The sequence below is a fragment of the Alligator mississippiensis genome, chromosome 2 (genome assembly GCF_030867095.1).
Source record: "Alligator mississippiensis isolate rAllMis1 chromosome 2, rAllMis1, whole genome shotgun sequence".
NCBI classification, from domain to species: domain Eukaryota; kingdom Metazoa; phylum Chordata; order Crocodylia; family Alligatoridae; genus Alligator; species Alligator mississippiensis.
In genome coordinates, this window is record NC_081825.1 from 291,633,351 (window position 1) to 291,653,691 (window position 20,341).

At 42.6% G+C, this 20,341-nt stretch overlaps 2 protein-coding genes across 9 annotated transcripts in view; one reads left to right on the plus strand and one right to left on the minus strand.

Moving 5' to 3' along the window:
- The window catches only part of ESR2 (estrogen receptor 2), a 71,863-nt gene extending 67,135 nt beyond the window's left edge, over positions 1-4,728 (plus strand). The window contains exons 10-11 of one of the 3 annotated variants that reach the window (XM_019479911.2): positions 759-972; positions 2,093-4,728. In XM_019479911.2, coding sequence (XP_019335456.2) covers positions 759-930 — 172 coding nt within the window. In that variant the 3' untranslated portion in view covers positions 931-972; positions 2,093-4,728. 3 annotated transcript variants of the gene reach the window in all.
- Positions 4,729-7,039: 2,311 nt separating this feature from the next.
- The window catches only part of SYNE2 (spectrin repeat containing nuclear envelope protein 2), a 287,230-nt gene continuing 273,928 nt past the window's right edge, over positions 7,040-20,341 (minus strand). For 5 of the 6 annotated variants that reach the window (XM_059723316.1, XM_059723319.1, XM_059723320.1 and 2 more), the window contains 12 exons: positions 20,136-20,330; positions 19,005-19,287; positions 18,589-18,657; positions 17,643-17,782; positions 15,761-15,890; positions 14,235-14,446; positions 12,133-12,333; positions 11,208-11,336; positions 10,169-10,360; positions 9,388-9,474; positions 9,108-9,154; positions 7,040-8,367 (listed from right to left, as the gene is read on the minus strand). In XM_059723316.1, coding sequence (XP_059579299.1) covers positions 8,145-8,367; positions 9,108-9,154; positions 9,388-9,474; positions 10,169-10,360; positions 11,208-11,336; positions 12,133-12,333; positions 14,235-14,446; positions 15,761-15,890; positions 17,643-17,782; positions 18,589-18,657; positions 19,005-19,287; positions 20,136-20,330 — 1,908 coding nt within the window. In that variant the 3' untranslated portion in view covers positions 7,040-8,144. The remainder of the gene's footprint in view (positions 8,368-9,107; positions 9,155-9,387; positions 9,475-10,168; positions 10,361-11,207; positions 11,337-12,132; positions 12,334-14,234; positions 14,447-15,760; positions 15,891-17,642; positions 17,783-18,588; positions 18,658-19,004; positions 19,288-20,135; positions 20,331-20,341) is intronic. The other variant, XM_059723317.1, reaches the window with a different exon arrangement.

Below are 20,341 nucleotides of genomic sequence, written 5' to 3' on the forward strand. Positions count from 1 at the left end.
TAAGTCCTGGCATTTTCTGAGGGGTGCCTTGAGTTGAGATCCACTGGTGCAGTGTATTGATCAGTCCCAGGGAGAACAGTTTGTTTTAAGGTTGTTGGTATTTCTGTTTGAGATGTTTTGATAATCATGTCCCATATCTTGCAAGTGGTGCTTTTGCTTGACTTCCGAAATTGTTCTGAGTTATTAGACTACACTGGAGTGTTACACTGCACTGCGGTGTCAGAGTGACTCTTGTCCTCCATCACTTGTAATAGAAGTAAATGGGGAGTCTTGTCAGGTGTAAATTGTTTCTTCTGGAAAACTACTCTTTTTAGGCTACAACTTTGGCTGAAAACTATAGTGCTGTTAGATACATATACTGCATTGCTTTACATCTGATTTTCCTTGTTCTTGAGATATTTTATGCTCTTGCCTTTGTTTATACAAAGATGATTCAGGACCCCGAAGAGTGAATTTGGCCCTTCTCTCTGCTGAGCAGGCCCCCTTTTTCTAAGTGTTGGATTAGATTGTTGTAAGATGAAAATAACTTTTTATGCATGTACTTATTGCTTCTTAGCCATTCCACCTGACAACCTCCGTGCTAGGCACTGTAGGTAAAGCTCTAGAGAAAGCATCTTCCAGCTTTGGAGGCATTCCTGATGAACCGTGCAGGTGAAATTCTGACCCTGCTGATCCTCAGGCCAGGAGCTCAGCCCTAACCCCCCTCTGCGCAGCCCACAGTGGAACACTGACTGCTTTTTTTTCCTTCTTATTTGCAGTAACAAAGGCATGGAGCATCTTTTGAGCATGAAGTGCAAAAATGTGGTCCCAGTCTATGATTTGCTGCTGGAGATGCTGAATGCACATAGCCTCAGAGGGCAGAGGAAATCTGCAGTCACAGGCTCTGAATTTGGCCTGTCAGAAGAAAGTGAGACTAGAGATGGGATGTGAAATCTGACCGCACAGAAACTGCATAATGACCTGGAAGAGCAGGTTTGTAGGAAATGGTGGGGAAAAAAGAGCACTATTCCATGGCATGTATACATATATGCCTTGTAAGTATATGTATAAAAGCCCTTGAGATCTCGTTATGAAATTCTGTTGACCTTCTGAGCCCATTTAGATTTGCACACGTGACCTTGGATAAGGCTATAGAGCACCATATGGCTAGTAGGACTTGCGCCTTGTCGGTGTTTCTGACATTGCAATTACTTTGCACTTTCCTAATGCCTTCTCAGAAACTCGCAAAGCACCTTATGGATGTTCTGCCTCAGAGCAGCCCAGTGAGAATGCTACCCTGGCTTGAAAGATGGGTGTGCTGAGGCAGGGAGAAGCTAAGCGATTAGCTTTTAAGGTCACACAGCAGGTGTGTGGCAGAACTGGGACTAGATCCAAGGTCACTTGACTCCCAGTCCCAGCCTAACATCATCTGGAATGTACAGCTGTGTTACATTGCTTGGGAAGGATCTGATCGCTGGGGGTGGTTACTGGCAAAAGAGTTGATGTTTTAGCTAATGAAAAGACCACGTGCAAAACAAATGAAACTAGTCTGTTTTGCATCTAAATATGCAACCCTGGAACCCTTCCTCAGGCTTCATGTAAAGCCATTCAGAATGCATCCAGGACACTTGGCAGATCAGCTTCGGACATGCAGCAACCCATGTACGGTTTCAATGAGATGATCCTGCCCTTTGCACTGTCCTTTTGTGCTTCGAAGTTGAATCTGGCTGCCTGCTCCTGTTCATGAAATGCTGAGCTTGGGAATTCAACATTAGCAACCCCTGTTGCAGATTTATAATAACTGAAATATGAAGTCATCAATATGTTAGGGACAAAAGTTAATGTTTAATTGTGTGTTTTAGGAAGAACAATGCTGTATAACTTGGTGATCTGGTTCTTGTAAATGCGCTTTTTAGGTTATTTCACATTCTTCCTTTCACCTGCAGCTTCAGTACAGTTTCCTTGTAGAACATTTTGGGGGCAGGGGGCTCAGATTATGCAGAATATATAACCACAATGATGGCAGGAGGGAGGGCAAGGCAGGTGGATGGGAGGCTCAGCTAGGATCTGCCTTTACCTACCTGTCTCATTTTGCCTCTTTTCTATTTTCGAGAGGAAACTCCATGAAAGTTGCTTTTCTAGAGGTGGCTGGCTTTTTGCACCTTGCTCCCTGAATGAAGAAAGGACAAATGATGCCTCTGGGATGCTTCATGTATGGCAATTTGCTTCTATTTCACTAAATATGTCACTGTATAAAATGCCTGTCTTGTTGATTTCTGCATATATCTAAGATGCACTGAGTCTAAGCACTGATCTCTGCATATATCTAAGATGCATTTCAGCTGCCTGTGTGATATTCTGTTTTTATTCTGTAATTGCACTTAATTTTGGAAAGTAACACTGGAGGTTAGCAGACTTGACTATTTCACAATAGCAATTAGTTTTACATTATGAACTTTTACGGAAGAGGTAACTACCTACCAGAGGTACCTATCTAGATCCTAATTTGAAAGTCCCTCTAAGTCAGTGGGCATCCTCTCTAGTGACGTCGATGAGATTTGGATTGTGCCCTTAGTGAGGGCAATTGTTCTCTTTATTGACCAGTATCTATGCTGTGAATATTATTCACTTTTGATCTGGATATTTTGAAGCCAAGGATATTGTATTTTATAGGAAAGGTGACCAAAAGTGCTTTCAGTGAGTTAGACTATATTGTCTATTGACCTTTGATCTTGTACTATAGCAGATGTTGATGACAGTCTGAAATCTTACCAGCTATTTTTTTTTAAATAAAGGGAACCAATGTATTTTTCTTATACATGTGTAATAGCTATTCCTGCAAAGGGAAAGAAAAAATGCAGCTGCAGTCTTGAATTTATTTGGGCTTACCTGAGCTGAAGTTGTACTCAGTACTACATGGATGTGCCTGAACATTTTAAAAGAGTCGTTTTGACCTGGTCACCTTTTGACCTGCTCACCTGCCACACTGTTCTTCTTTCTGTTTCCAACTCTGTGCAACCCTGCAAACGTGCCTGTCATTTGCACGTGCGCTAAGTAACTGGAAAGCTTGACCCTCCCTGTACATATAGCCGTAAAGCAGGTTTCTGAACACCCATGGTTGTGCTTCTAAGTAGTACCAAATATGTTGTTGAAGTCGGCAGGCTCTCCTGCAGCATACTTTACTTTAACACAAGGGTCTTAAGTGTAGCAGTGGTAATGAGGGCTCGTACTATGATTTACACACAAGTAGATTGGGTCAGAATATACTGTGGTCAAATCTACATGCAAAGGGTGAACATTTGTTCTGCTTTCTTCTTCATCTTTTTTTTTTTTTTAATGACCAAGATTTTGAAAAGTGACTCCATTTTTGGGTGGAGATTTGAGCTGCTTAAAGGGACGTGGCCACACTTGTACTAGCCTTTCCTGGACCCCTTCCAGGAGCTGAAGTCTAGCAAAGGCGTGAAGGTGAGTGTGACAGACTCTCCCATTGGTGGTGGCACTAGACTAGAGCACCATTGCAACTGCTTAAGTTCTTCAGGGTTGTGGCTGAAACAGAGGCCAGGTCAGAAAGGCAATCTGGGGCCTCATTTATTCTTAGTACAGCTGATGATTGTGTTTTGTTTTTAAGTCAGTCCTTGTTTTGCTCAGGATACGTGGGGCTAGGAGCAATGTGTTTTTTGTGAGTCCGAAAAGGTGTGGCTACATCGCTATTACTTTTTATATCTCGTTAGTAGTCTGATTCAGCAAAGCACTTAAGCACGTTTAAGTGTTTTGCTAAATCACAACCAGAAATGAGCCTAAAAAAATTATTTGTACACAAAACACACAAATAGGTTAAAATGGATAGTAGGTATTGTGTGTATATATACTATATTCCCATGAGTCATCTGACAACTGATCAATACGAGAGCTATAATTTATGAAGATCAAGTACTATCTGCTTTTAGATTCTTTTTATTTATTAAAATTGCTAGACAGATAGCTAGGTATTTGCAACTTATCTTCAATGCTTAAAATACTGATGACTCTAATGAATAAATAAAAAATGATGCTTTACTAGTTTAGTCTGGCTCTGTAGGTAAAGGTGGAATTTGTGAGCAATCTAAAAACTATGTGATTTTAAATCAAAATTTTCTAGATTAAAATAGTACTTCAAATGGAGTACTGCACTCCATATCCTAGCCTCTCAGCTGTACTTTGGAGGTCTCTTAAGCATTTGCAATCTTTTAACATGTCATCTGAACCCCCCCTTACATCATGTTCAGTATAATTTATTCTTTCATGGCTCCCAAATAAAAACCAAACTGCTGTTTTAAGGAAATGCTAACTTTTCCTTAAAGTTAGCTAAATAAATCATGGATTAAATTTCATCACATCATAAACTATGCTAGTGGTTTGCTTTCATGATAAGCAGTTAGCATCTCCAGTGAATGTTAATACTGTACAGGTCTTGTGAATGTGCATTGTTCTCAAACTTTTGTATTTTAAATCCTACTTCAATGTGTTGAAATTTCTTATCTGTATTTTGTAAATTGAAAGAGAGATTTACCTTCATTGAACCAGTTTTAAAACTGAAATGTTTTTAGAATTGAATTTGGTGCCTTTTCAAGTATTTTGTGAAATGCCAATCATGTGAAAAAATGAACTTTTCTCAGCTGCTTTTTATTTCTGTAGATTTGCAGTATTTTCCCAGTGATGTGCGTTTCCTTAAATTGTAGCTTGTGGTTAATAAACAGGTATTGTTCTAAAGTGGAATGTATTGTGTTTTTTCAGCGTAGATGGCTAATAATTTATGGTGGTGTTTACCAGACTTGATTTTTTTCCTATAATGGATCAAATTCTAGCGTGCCTTTTATCTACAGAGGTACAGGCTGAACCACAACTCTTGAATTAATCTAATCCTGATCCTGCCTACTTTGCCATGAGCTAGAAGTGCTAGTGAGATATGGGAAAACCATTAGAAATGAGCCAGCTCTGCTGAGAAAAAAAGCTTATGCCCTAAGGAGAAAAAGCTTGTAAGCTCTCGTCCACTCCAATTTTCCTCATGTACAGTAGGTACCTGCAAATCTAATCCTTTATTTTCTTTAAAAGCCAGTAGCTCAGTTCTGGAAGGTAACACTATAGTAACAAATCAGTGGATGTGTCAAGAACTAGAAACAGACTTTAATGTCAAGCCATAAATGAGTCATTGTAATCACCTGGAAGTAAAAATGATTTTAAGAAAGAAATAACACCATGAGGGTTTTTTCCCCCACTTCTACCTTATTTCTTTGGGACATTTTTAAATTATTTGGTGAAAGCTTCTTGTATATTATGTATTGCATCACCTAGACAATTGGATAGAACGATACATAATGAAGGTAAATTGCAGACTATGAAATTTTCTTCAGACCTTTTAACAGTCTTCGTATCTTCTCCTTACCCAAGTTGCTTAATGGCAGAGGCATTGAATATGACCTGTCTGCAATTTAATACAGGTACTTGGCAGAAGGGTTTACACGGGGCACTTCTGACAAACAGGAAATGAAAGGAGGGCTGGATTCAGCACAGCTCTACAGAAGCAGAAACTCAAATGAGCTCTCGCTCAAAGTAATTACTTTCAAAATGTAATAGAGGCTGGCAGAGTGATTTTTCTCACCTGTTTTCCCCCTTACTATCCAGTACTTTATTACCCACAGTTGCTCCTTAAAAACAATTTTGCTTTGCATTCATGTCGCCCACCCTTGCATGTGGAACAACACCATCACACACTCTAAAAAAGTCCACTGAGGCAACCTGATTTTTAAACATGCAGAATCAGAAAGGGCCTAAGGGTGTAATGCCTGTGTATGTAAATCCTTGGTCTTTTATAACGCATCCATGGTTAGCACATGAGGGACTTTGCAGTGTAAGGGGCATTGCTAAGCTAAGGAGGTGGGATGGGACTCTGAGCTCCAAAGCCTTTCCATGCCTGGAAGGTCTCTCCTCCTTATTTTGCACTTCTGCTCTCTACACCATCCCCTGCTTGCTGGATCCTGGGAAGAGCCTGAGTGGTGGGTTCATATTCAGTTGGAGAGCAGGCTTGAGTTACCCACCTGCAAACCAGCAGGGCTGGCAGCTTGAAGGTTTTGGCTTGTGTGTGGCTGGCCAAGGAGATTGATATGGGAGGGCCAGAAGAGAGCAATGGTAGAAGAGACATTGTTAGACTTTTAATTTCAGCAGCAGCTTGGGGTCCCACTGGAGAAGATCCTCAGACAGGATTACAGAAACAAGTTGTCCAACACTGAGCAACTAAATTTGGTTACCAGCTAGGATGAATAATTAAAGCAAATATGACAACTTTCCTTTTTAGATTTCTTGGGGTGTGTTGAGTTTTCAACTGCAAAATGTGTTGTATTTTGGAAAAAAATGTATTTTTCTAAGACATATTTCATGTGAAAAAGTTATCTTAGGGTACTGACTGGGCTAATCTTGGCAAGAATACCTTTGCTGCAGAGAAGCTTTACTTTAGGGGCCCTCTTTCTTAAGGTACAAACTCTGAAGGCAGTGAGGGGGTTGTACTGAGTGCCTAAGAAATGACCTCAAAGGTTGGGAAGTGGAGATGAACTAGAAAGCGAATAGAGAAGCTTTGTAATGAAGTATTTTAAAGGTCTCTCTAAAAAGTTATATGCTTAAACAAGCTCTGACTAGAGTCTTCCTGTGTGCCCTATAGTACAACCATGAATGGAGCTTCCACACAACTCCTCGTTCTTCAGGAAACTGGTTGCAAACTGTGAAGGTGTGTCAGCACAGGGTAGACAAGGACCACAATAAAAAGGGCCCTTGATTAATTTCTAATCTCCCTGTACAAGAACATAGGAAGACTAGTGCAAGAGAGGCATTCCTTCCCACTGTACAGCACTTTCTTAAGGTTGTTTAGGTAAAGGTAGAAAGTTTTCAGGTGTCTCCTAATGTAGTTGCAAACTTTTGCTACAACCTGGTTTCAAAAGACAGAGCCCATTCCCGATATTTGACAAGTGAATGTGTAAAGCAAAATGGGCTCTGGGATTGACACGAGTGCCTGCTCCATTAGGCAAATCCATACTCTGAAAACATCAGCAAAACTTTAATGAGAATGTTTGAACTGTACAACCAACAAATATGTTCCAATAAAACTGACTGTACATCACATTTTCTCTTCCCATCACCTGAAATTTTTACTTCATTTTAAATGCGAAGTAATGTATAAAAATGCACAAGTCTCTCTTGGCATACTATACATTCAGGAGATTAAACCAGAAATCTTTGATTAAAAAAAGCCAGTGCACATTATTCATTTGTATACAGAGTGTGTACAGACTACGTAATTATCTTCATGTAGAAAATATGCACAATATAAACCATTTCCATGCAATGTAATCATTTCTTTTTTTAAATCATGGTATAAAAGGACAGCACAGCAGAGCTAAGTACTAAACACTTTGCACGCAGAACAAATACACATCTTTTTATTGAAAGAGTTAGATGAATTAAGTACAGCGTAACAAAAATACCAAAAATTTAAAACCTTCGTTTCTACCAGCTGACTACAGTACCAAAAGATACAGGTAAGGAGGTGAACTGTTGCCCATCGTAAGTGCATGCCAAGCACTTAAAACTGCTTCAGTCTGTCACGTTGAGCCATGACAAAGACCACTAGTTACAGCAACTACTGTCACGTAACAGCCCATATCATTCTGTCAAGTTGAGTTCTATGGACCTTGCCAAACTAGGGTGGGGTGTCTGTAAATATAAAATGCTTGTGTCTAGTGCATCAAAGTATACAGTATGGTGCTCCGGAGTTAAAAATCTATAGAAAATTCATTTTCTGTACACAAAAAGCCATTGGACTACTTCCCAAAACCCTGAAATCATGTAAAGATTTACAGCTTGAGATGCGAACATCGATACAGTCCCTGCGCAGGAGGAAGTGGCCATTTAAAAAATGCCTCCCGTAGAGCTCAGCTGTGCAGTTGCACCCACGATTCAGGGATGCACAAGCGACTATGGTCAAGTCAGGAAAGCTCTGCAGGGGGTCAAAATGTGGACTCAGACGGACCTTTCTGTGCCTGACCATGTGAATTCACGGCTTGACATTAGCAGCATGAAAACAAGCACCCATGACAAAATGTGTTTTTTTGGTACATCGGAGAATCACGGGATGCTGCCTAGGTTGGCGGAGGTCCGTTGGTATATTTCAGCATTAGGTGGAAAGATCGGGCAAAGTAGTTTGCTTGAGTGCAGCTGTAGTCTTCCTCTGAGGATGGGACCATACAGGCCAGAAGCAGAAGCAGAAGGAAGAGCAACTGAAGGGGCAAAGCCGCTCGTAATACACGGTAAAAGAAGGAACGGGGCCTGGAAACTGGAGCAGGTTTGGCCTGGCTTTCCATTCTGAGAAGAGAGGGGACGCAGTTATATTGGTGGCAAGTTAGGTTTTTGTTACTTTCCTTCACTTAGCATGAACTCCAGCTTTGTTTCATGTTATACTAACCCTCTTGCTCAGGAGCACGTACTTCATAACAGTATGTCCTGCAGGGAAACAGAGCATTCTCCAGCTCTGTAAAAGCATGCTTCAATCCAGTTGAAAAAGGGTAGGAAAAGCCTCCTAAGTTTTAGTACTAATGACTGGGAGGCTGCTGTTCACACTGAGGTGTGCTTAGGGCACTTTTCCTTAAATGCTAAATAAAGAACGTCCAAGTTGTGAGAAAAGGGACATCTCCAGGACAGGCTACCTCCTCAAACTGGCTGGAAGCAGCTGTGTACTCAGCCACAAAACTGTACATAACACTGGCAGCAGAAGTCACGTGTCCAAACCAATCTACATTATTACAAAGTAAATTACCCCAGAGTAAGGAGTGGACACACTGCCAGATCTCAGCCTGCCTGCTTGCTATAGACTGGCACATCATGGCAGGAGAACCAGCCTGCACTGAGCAACTTACACCAGCGTACAGCTGCTCCTGGTTTCCTGCAGGTGCCTTCCCCCTAGGGTGCTGTGACTTACATCAGCGTGAGCCTATGGAGCGGTGGCTGCACACACTATCTTTCCAAGTCCCTTTGCCACTTGGGCACGAAGCCCTCAGCCTTGCCTGCACTCTGTACTTCCCACACCAATGAAGTGAAGGGCCTACCTGATGCTGCTGGCATCCCTGCTGTCAGAGGCTGTTCTTGTAGTGACCTGTGGAAAGAGGCATTTATTATTTTTACAGTTGTAAGAAGCCAGAAAATCTGTCTGACTAAAAAGATAGGATTCCTGGTCCATTTAATTTTAAGGTCATATTCTACATTCTGCATGTAATTAAAATAAGCAGGTTTCTAAAGTTTTGAGATTCAAGCCAGAAAAAAAAAAAAAAAAGCAACATCTTGGCAGGAGAAAGAGCAGCCTTTTCATAAAAAAATAAAGCTTCTTGCCTTCTCCTGAGGGCTGGATTTCACTGCTAGTGGGTGGTAGCCTCCAGAGTCCAATTCATAGGCAGTTGCCAGAAATGCATTGTTGTCCTAAAAGCAAAAACCACCTGTTAATTTACCAAGGCATAAACCAGGAGCACATGGACTGCAAAATGGCACCTGTGGATTGATTCAATGTTCCCATTTAAAATGACATATATTACCTCGGTAGAGATGCCAACCACCTCACAAACCCAGCAGCTCCCAAACTAGGATACTTCTGGACCATGCGCAGCTGCTGAAAGGACCGATGTTGGAAGGCCCAGGGAACAGAGGGAGCAGAGAGGCACTGATATTGCAGCCTGAAAACATTTCAGGGTCCCGTGGCAGTCCACTTTTATGGCCTGTACACAACACCCCCCCAACCTCCTTTTTCCTGAAAATTGGCCATATTTGTTAAGGAGTTAAGCAGATGTGACATTTTAAAATAATACATTTTAAAATCAACCTGTTATAGCTTTCATTCAATTCTTTGACAGGCAAGGATTTTTGTGAGTGATATCTTTTACTCTTCACATGGCATGGTTGGGATAGATTTAAGACATTCTTCATCAGCTTGTCTAAGTCTGCTCCAACTATGCAGTTTGACCAGTAGAAGTATATCGCCCACAAAAACCCTTGCCTCTTGCATAATTCTTGAATCTTCATTCCAACACTTTGAATTTGCCATTCAACACTTGTTCTTATATCCTTTATTCTCATGATCCAGGAGCATGTTAAGGCATTAAAACCTTCATGTACTTACCAGGTTTCCTCGTATAGACTTTAAGTCGCTTGAAACTTGTTCAAGAAGTTGCTTCATTTTCTTTCCAATCACATGTACCTTCTCATCAGCTTCAATATAGTCTTCTCCATCAGATTTAACCAGCAGGTGGGTGGAAATTTCCTGGAGCAAGTTTACATGAAGCTGCCGTTCCAAAAGCTCTTTCTCCAGTTGCTGAAAAAGGACGGTATGAGATATAACAACCAGTGCAACCAATAGCATGTCTGGACGATGCTTTCATGGTGGTTCACCAGCTTGATTTCTAGAACAATCCCTATGGAGGAATCTGGACTGATTGGTGGTCCAATGGGAACAGAATCAAGCCAGGCTGCTGCCGATCAGGATTTTGGTGGGGTGACAAGGCTTTGTGGGAACACTTCACACCCATTGCATTCTTTTAGCACAAATCCTCTGCATTAGTTTTAGAGCCTCAACCCACAAGTCTGCTTGTGCCAAAGTGGACTGAACTAATTCAGAGCAAGCCACCCCTACCCTGGAAGAGGATCAGTCACATAGGAAGTTAATTAGGGGCATGGACAATCATACACATGAAGTGGCTTCAAAATGGGGAGCAGAGGAGCTGCTGCTGCTGCTTGGGAGTACACTGCAACTGCTAAGTATCACTACAGGATCGTGCACATGAGTGAGCCAAATCACCCCAACTGCGCCCGTGGAGGAAGCAGGGTCAATCTGGGAGTGATCTGCCTGCGCTTGTATTACTACAGAACCATGCACATGGAACCGGTGCTGCCCTGTCCAGACCAGCAGCTCCCCTTCCCCACAAGTGTACATTTATCCACACTCAAGCTTGGTTATTTTGCGACAATACCTCATATGTAGACAGATTCTAACATCCACCCATATGAGAAAGCCAAAATCCATTCCTACAGAGATACAGTAGCACCACACGCCGCCTGTTTTCTTTCAAATGATCATTTTGATAAAGATGCTATTCTTTATGTGGAAATAACTGGTGCATTTCAATCCCCCACTGTCATTCAGTAATCAACGCTCCACATACCATTAACTCTGTTTGGCACTCCACTATGGTATGGGGGTCAGGATTTGGATCAGCGATTTGTGCTTTATGTCTTCGACTTTCAGCACTTGCTACCCACAACAGTAGTTTCTGGCTCAGTTCATGGAAATCCTGAAGAAACAATGATTTACAAACAAGAAAGAAAATGACAGCATAATCAGCCACACACATTTTTAGGTGCTATCTTTTACTGACCCAACTGCATGGGTAATGAAATACTACATACTGTATATTTTTATATGGCTTTAATGCAAAATAAGGGCTGTAAAATAAATGCTGACTGTAGTACAGGATGAGCAGGTAAAACCTTAAACTAATAGTCCCAAATTTGCTGTTAGCCTCTCTTCCTCAACTGTTCCCATCTCGTTTAGTAGGGCTGGAGTGCTGTTGTAGCCATGATGGTCCAGGAAATATGTAAGCAGCAAGGATTTTTTTGATGATATCTTTTATTGGACCAACGGTGTAGTTGGGAGAGATGTTAGACAATGTTTTGGGAACAAAGTGTTCTTCCTCGGGTCTGGGAAACCAGGAGGTACAGCCTAAGCTAAATACAAGGTGAAACAAAGTAATGTGTTTAACACTGATGTCATTTATAAAATAAGGGTAACAAGCAAGTTGCAGGGCCAGGTGGCACCTTATGGACTAACTCATAGGCTACACTTTGTCAGATGCTATGAAGGATTGTTGGCAAAGTATCCGAGCACTTGCTTGGTTTCATGTTGAATTATTACTACCATGACTGTCTCGTCTGTAAGTGACACACATTCATTTTCCTCTGGATTTTGAACAGGAAATCCAAGGAAGTCTTGGGGTCACTTCAATACCATGTCCTCTGACCTACCCGCTGTGGCGCATTGAAACAAGTTCTCCTTCCAAGTATTACCAGACAAACCTTTATGCTCATTACCTGGCACTGCAATAGAGCCTGTTGTAAACTTTTCCTCCAGTTGTCCACTGAATGAGATGCTTTCTCCCAGTGCAAATTCATCTGTCGGAGTCTGTTTTGAAGTTCTTTGGATTCAGTGCTATCCGTCTGCTGGAAGTCTTTGCTGCTCAGGTTAATGGAGAGCACCACAGACTTGTAGTTATCAAAGGCTTTAAGTATGTCCTAAAGAATGAACAGACCAGGATACTCAGAACAAACAGAAATGCATTGTTCATTTTTCCAAATGAAATCTTCATATTTTCCCAAGCAGGAAGCAACTGTGACCACCTGAGATCCTGCCTTTGTTTCAAGGTAATTTGCATCCTCACAGGAGGTGAGAGGCTCCAAACCAGCTATGAACCGACTGCCCAGAGGAGTTTTCCATCAATTGACTCCTCTGTGAAATCCTATGAAATATGAACTTTCATTTCTACCCAGGAGAACTTTTACAATCTTTTGTCTAATGCCTGACGAAGGGTGTTTGTGCCCAAAAGCTTGCAATTAAAGACATTTTTTTTGCAAAAATCTCGTTGGTCTAATAAAAGATATCATTTCTACGATGAGTCCTGATTGCCTTGTTCATTTAAAGCAATCCTACAGCCATGGAAAGCTGTGAGAGAGAATGTAGAAAAGCAATAACAGAGCAAAAGAGGAAGGCATTTAAGCCAGATTTCCTAAGGCTTTTAAAGCTGAGCACTACCGATCTGAAGCCAAAATCTGAAGCTGCCCCTGCCCCAACTCAGCCATGCATTGTCACATCTTAATTCTACGTAGGTGCATCTTCTCACCATCCTACAACCTGCTAGTTATCCAAGCCATTTCTCACCTGATTATCATACTTGAAACTACAAGGGAAAAAGGCCATTGCATAATTTGACAAGGATGCGGATGTTCAAGCTTCCATATTTATCAGATCTAGGAATTGCCCACATGTTTTCAGGAACCTGATTTTATATGGTTGTTATTAACCAAGTGCTAGCCACATGTGCTGCCTGACCTGGACAACAGGGATGTTAGCAGTGCTCAATTTAAACAGGCTGTGGTCTAAACCAAGGGTCATGCTAAACCAAGAACACATCCAGCAGCAAATGGCTCCTAACACAATGGTGAAAAATGTCTCTGCACTGACTGACTTTTGCAGCAAGAGAGCAGTGCCGGCCACTGAACTGTCAAAGTGGAAACAGATTCACAAAAGGGATCTCTGTGTTGCATGTTTTTTACATAAAGGACATAAAAAGTGCCCCACTGGGTCCAAAGCATGAACTATCTAGCCCAGTATTGTGTCTCCAACAGTGGCAGGAGTGGATGTATAGAGGGAGAGCACTGAACCAAGTATATTTAGAGTGACTTATTTCCTGTTCAAGACCCTCCCTGACATCCACCATTTTTAGTTTAGGGAGGCCAGAGGGTACAACCCTGAGCTAGGTGTCCAGGTTCTCCTATGCAGTGCATGGGCAAGGTAAGTGGCACAGGATCTCAGAAAACTAGTGTTGAAAAGGAAGTTGAGAGGTCACCTAGTCCAACTGCAGCTCAGGACCAGATCCTCCCTGTGTAAACCAACCCAGATAAATGGTGCTCTAACTTGTATTTACAACCTTCCAGTGATGGAGACTCCAGAACTTCTCTAGGTAATTTGTTCCAGTGCTTAACCACCCTCAGAGTTAGAAGTGCTTCATGCTATCCAACCTTTCTCTCATTGCAATTTCTTCTATTGATATTTGTCCTGTCTCCTGTGGATACACAGAAGAGTTGACTGCCATCCTCTTTGCGAAAATCTTTTTGTATTGAAGACATACCAGTTCTCGCTAAATTTTCAGACTAAAGTAATCCCAGTTCTTCCACCCTTTCCTCATCTTCCTCAGGTTCTCTAAACCTGCACGCATTCACATGATAATACCCTGTTTAGACAAACCTGTTTATTCCTCAAATACATCTGGATGGCAAAAGCCAAAGATTAAAAAAAAAAAAAAATTAAAAAAAAAATCAATAATGTTGTATGCATTAATTATAGGGAACAACCAATGATCTGATCAGAGGAGCAAAGCTAATGTTCAACCCTCGCTTCCCTGTGTGTCACAACATACTTTCAGTTTCTTCATCCGTTGTTCCATAGTCTGCAAGCTGGCTGCTGGCTTTGCTTTCTGTAACTGCTCCAGCTCTCCTTCAGTTTTATCCAGCCAAGCGGTGACATCGTTGAGATCAGAGTGCAGCTGCTGCCACTGCTGCAAATTGTGTTTCACTCTTAGTTTGTTTCTTAGGTCCTGGGCTTGCATGAGTTCCCATCGTTCAATCATACCTAGAGTGACGCACCAAGAAATGCGTTACATCACCAGAAATGCGACTCTTGTTTAAAATACAGGGTGCTCCATATTAGCAAACTCAAGGATTCCAAAGAATTCAATCCACACTCAGGTTTTGACCAGAAGGTCTGTTCCGATTTGAAAAACACAGTAATAAAAACTATTTTTTAGGATATGTGATTCTTTTCTGGAAAAACCAAGATCTTCAAGCTGTTATAGATCTCGTTCAGGTAACCTGACAGTTGTAAAAAAGAACACGGTAACGCTACGGGACCTTGTGTCAGTGAATGAGGAATATCCAACTGAAAATACAGAAAGAATTTAGGGAGGTAAAACAACGGTGATCTGGCAAGGGTACTGCAATTCATAATTATTTATTTGCTGGTAATTTATCATGGTAGGTAGAGTAAACACAAGTAGTCAGGACTTTAGTTTTATGTCTTATTTGAGAGAGGGCCCCTACCACACCAGAAAGCCCCATGAACCATAATGGGCCGTTGCTTTAGCGCTAACTCTCAACAGTTCAGACTACACAGTTGCCAGCTCCACTTCTCATTTCTTTCTTAGCCCTCTCCCATTCCCCTGCTGACCTGATGTGACTGTGGGCAGTGCGAGGCATTCATACTCTCTGGTGGTTGATACATCTTCAGTTTCTCATTGGAGGTTTATAATTATACTATAAACCTCATCCTAACCTCTCAGAAACACCTAAAGCCAGGAACCTAGGTCTTGTAAGGTTAAGAGAGCCGACTTAATTGGCTGTGGACAATGAAGTTTGGTGTACAATGAAGAATAGATAATGTTCCCCAGACTTGGATGACCCAGAGCTTTTGGAAATGGGAGCTGTAATATGCTCTTATTTCCTTGCCACGCTGTTGAAAGAACAAGTGAGAGCAATTTTGTTTTAGTCAAAGAAATCTATTTCTTGGCTTAGAAATCTGATTTAAAAAGTCTCTGAAGTGGTCAGAATCCTCACTGATAGGAATGGGGACAAGTTCCCTGTTACCAGTACAGAGATAGTCAAGTATATTCTGAGTGAGAAAAATCTTGAGTCTGGCAAATAAAATGTAACGGCTGAGATTTAAACAGCAAATGTAGGTCAGCTAATGTCAAGTGAGAAGGCAGCTCAGTGTATTCACAGCAGAAGGCATCATTAATGAGAGCAGCAGTTTGCTCCTGGCTTTTAACTTTGCCTTCAATCTAAGCACTGTCTTTGTGTCATCTCTGCTTTGTAACCCTGCGAGTCCCATTAGAAACCTTGGCTGAAAAGCTGTTCTTAATCTCTTTCCATGGTCTGATTTTAACTGTACCTGGTTGCTTCTCTGCAGCTGCAATGCTCACAAGCTCCAGGTCGTCTTGGGGCTCTTCATCATTCAGTATTGTAGATACCTCTTTGACACTGTCCATGCTGCCACTGCTTGCAGACACCAGGTGCTTAACCTGGAATTATTTCAGAAGTGCATGAGTCCCACACACTCAAAAGTCCAGCAAGCCCCGAGCTCCAGGCACATTAGCATGGGAGGAATTAAGGTGCAGAAAGTTGTGGTTTTGAGGGCAACACAAAAATGCCACAGAAGACCAATAGTATTTTCTCTGCACTGGACTGTATGTATATCTGGCAAACGTGCAGTGGGGCTTACAGATAGAAATGCAGTGAAGACATTTAATCGGTTGAGCCAAGTCCTGAGTAGCTGGTTTGGGAGCAGCAGCTCTGTCGCACTGTTTGTCAGGTTCTGGGGCTTGGTGACAGTTACTTTAAGAAACAAGCGGTGGATTAATGGCAAGAAACACCTGCTGAAAGGCAACTAGGCACCAGACTCATTTCACTCCCAGGACAACAGGTGTTGCCGATGGCTGAAGCCCATTTCTACTGGGCCAGCAGCCACGTACAGACATTCATTTCTACTGGTATGGATTTTGGAGAAATAGCCTGGGACGAGTATACATATGTTCCAGCCCCGTGGTGGGAGAGCTTCATGGACAAGCTCTTCATTCAGGGGACACTAACGGGCTGCTCTCTGGGCCACCCCTGCCATTGGGGAGCTCATTACTTATAGCCTGCCCTACCTTGGAAGGGGGTAGGCTGTCAACTGGAAGCTGCTGAAAAGTAGGAGCTGCCACAGCCAGATGGGGAGGGCTCCAGCCCTGAGAGCATGCTCCCCCACCTGGGCAATCGGGGTGGGAGGTATATTCTTCCATGGTGGGAACCCTCCTGGTTCCTGCTGTGGAAAAACACCCCCTGGTCTATGCACTCTCCAGAGCCAACCGGTAGTAGTAGGGGGTTAGGGAGAGGTGGGCGTTGCGATGCAGTGACAAGACTTGGAGAGCTTTGCTGCCAGGCAGTCTGCCTCACTCCCACTTACCCAGAGGGTCTCCCCTGCAAGGGAATCCTCTCCCCCACATCAATCAGCTGATTGGTAGGAGGGGAGGTAATTTTTCCATGCAAGATCCCCACAGGGCTCCCTCACAGCTCCCCCCTTGGCTGGGCTTTCCAGGAGACACTGATCTCCCTCCTTCCCTCTCCCTTGGAGGGACAGCAGGAGATTAGAGGACTGTGAGCTATCAGGTGTCCTCCACACTTGAAGTGTACAGGCACTCAAATTAGATTGGGGGGAAGAAAATCTTCCTCACCGGTATATGATTTAACTTTCTGCAGAAGAACAAGTCTCTTCCGCAAGAAGTCTCTTGACTGGCTGTAAAGGTCTGTGCGCTGGGAGAAAGGTGTCTCCCCAGACACAAACAGAATGCCTCTACGAGGCCAGCGGGCAGGAGGGAAGGGACAGCGAGTGGAGTGAAAGGGGGAGCGTGCCCATGTTCCTCCACAGCTAGAGTCCAACCACAGAGGCTAAACTCTTCCCCGGTTACCCCACTGCCTGCAGGCAGAGCTGCTGGCACTTCCCTCTTTGCCCTCAAGTCAAGTGTTTGAATGACCAGGAATGGGAGGAGAAGCAGGTTGTGTTAAGGTAGATCCTTTTCCCAGTTTGGGAATGGATCCCTCAGATCAGCCGCTTGGCAGGAACAGGAACAAAATGCATGAATTATCAAGGGTTTTTTTATATATTCCCCTTTCCTTCTTCTTCCCTCCAGCTGCCCCGACAATTTTCCATTACTGTAATGGAAGACTGGAAATGGAAGTAATCTTCCAATTACTGTGCTTAGGTTAGACCAAATGCCCACAGATCTGGAACTCACATAGTCTGCCTTATATGGAGTACTTGTCTCCGTGTTGCCAGACAGCACATTTCTAACCATCTCTGCCTGGCTGTACTGATGTTTTCTGCAGGCCGGACTATCAGGAGAATGCCACGTGTGACCTTCTGAAACCGATTTTCCTGCAACATAAGAAGAAAGAAATCCTCTGACTCTAAGATCCCCCATGTCTGAGACAGTGTTTTTACTTTGGAGATAAATTAGAAAGTATCCCAAATAATGCGGCGTCAAGTTATGGCATAAAAAGTTCTGTAGCTTTCCTTGCAAAGCATGCACATTTGCAAAACACCAACAATGTTCCAGAAGGGAATGAAATGAGAGCCATGCAGTTATGGGACTTATTTTCTTCTGAAAATGTCTGGACACAGTACAATTTAACACAAAAACAAAAACAAAAAAGGTTGTGCTGTGGTTTGGGGAAGCTCATATCTCCATGATATTATTATGTTACAATGCATGGGCAGGTGAGTCAAGAATAGACTTGTCGTGATTTGAGGAGAATAGCGAATGCTCATTCCCGATTAAACCTATGCGTGCTCAAGATTCTCACATACCCAGTGAAAGTGATAAGCCACTTTTTACTTGGGAAAATAAACTATTTGTTTCAGTAATTAAGTGATTTATAATCACCCGGACACCAAAAATAATACCCAGACCAAACCACCAAGAAAGCTGAAAGACTAGATCTATCTAATAAAATGCCCATTAACCATCTCTGTGCTGGACAGGAATATTCTTAATGGCACATTCTTGACTGCTTTCTCATGTATGCATGAGTGTGCTGCAGCAATGAAACACCATGACACAGTGGCACATGGTGTCCGCAAATGGCAGGAGATCAGACATTACATATGAAAGAGGTTCAGGAGCATAGCGTGCGCCATAGGGAGATTGCCATGTTCAGACACATGCATTAGCAGGTGCCTACCAGAAGATGCTTTCAAAGCTTTTGTGGTCATTTTAAGATATGCCTCAGGATTTTCAGTGATTTCTACATCTGAAAGAGAATAATATTATTTTCCTCACTGGACAAATATTCAATATTTTCCAAGGGTTAAAGAGAAACATCTGAAAATACTGGGAGAAAAAAAGCTTTGTTATTTTCATCAGACATTTTTAAAGACCAAGTCATTTTCGGGGGGGAACAGTCCGTAATTAATGGTTGGATTAGAAAACAACATCCCTTTTGTCCAGATGGTATTGTTGAGAGTTATGCAACCCACACAAGTTTTGTATCACTACAAATTAAGACACACACACACAAACACACACACCAAAGACACAACAGATGCCACCATAGGGATACTGCCATGAGCTACATGGAAACAAATATCTGGCACTCACCTGACAAAGCACTGTAGTACGTTCCTTCTTCTTCATCCTCGTGAGAGGAAGAGCCCCCAACATCGCCTGTGTGGTCCCATTCAAGTGGGATGGAGTCCACACTGACAGGGGTCTCGCAGCCTGACCTTTCATGGCCTGGTGCAGGGGGCACAAGATGGCAGAGGGACTGCGGTGAAGATGTCACCTCGTTTATTGCCTTCTTATGCCAGGGATCGCTGTGCACATCTCTTGAGTCTTCAGCATCAGTCTCATTTTCAGACAGCTCCTTTTCATCCTCTAATCCCTAAAAACAGAAAAAGCTAGGTGCATATTGCTACGAATGAAGCACAGTTTGAGGGTGCTCAGTGGGTAATGGAGTTAGGGGCACGGTATTACTGCAGGTGATAATTTTGAGGCAGGGTGGGGACAGACTAGCACAGGCTGATGCTATTCATGGCTTTCCAGTGGATGGGAGCATCCCCAAAGAACTTGCTCTACAACAGAGGGGAAAGGATTAGGTGCTATCGCATAACCATCAAAACACCACCCTCCTGCCTGCTGGCAAGGATGGCCAATTCCAGAATTACTCCACAACACGCTCAAAGTGGACAATGGTGAGTAGTTACTCCCAGGTGCTCCCAATTAATCAGCTCCTCTAGTTAGCTTTTTAATAAATGTCCTTTCTTTTTGAACCAGAACATGCTGAACACCTGCTAGATGCTGCCAGTGACAAGTAAAGCACATGCTATTCACTATTCAAGGTTGCCATGTGAAACCGAAGGACAGATGGAAGGACAAAAATAAATCCATTGTGTTTATGCAAAAGGAAGCTCTGAATGTGTTCTGGAAACTATGAAAAAACTTTATCGTAATGAAAACTGGTGTAAAAACCTGCAAGACATTTTTTCAAGCTTTCTGCCAACGTTGGCACTCCCATGATCCCACCTTAATGCTAGTAAACCCTTTTTACAGCTGGGTATGTTCAGTTAGGTGACTTGACTTTTCTCAGATAAAGCCTGAGTTGCAAAGCTAGTATTTTTATCAAAGAGTTCCTGGGCCCTCTAAGTAAGCTGCACCATGGGATTCATAATAAGCAACTGAAGGTTAATACCAAAACCCTGTCAAAACACTAAAATGATATTCTGCCCATACTGGGTGCCTGGAAGTCAGTCTTCTGTGGAACCGGGAGACTCGCCCAAAGACTTCCTGGCAGTATCTGTGCAGCTCTTCCAACTCGTCTTCAATCAGGATAGCATCCAAGGGCTCACTCTTCTGAATCAACTGCTCTCCAAAAACGATTAGCTGATCAATCTTGTTGGTGTTCAGTGTTATTTCCTGCTGGAAACCCTATTTTTGGC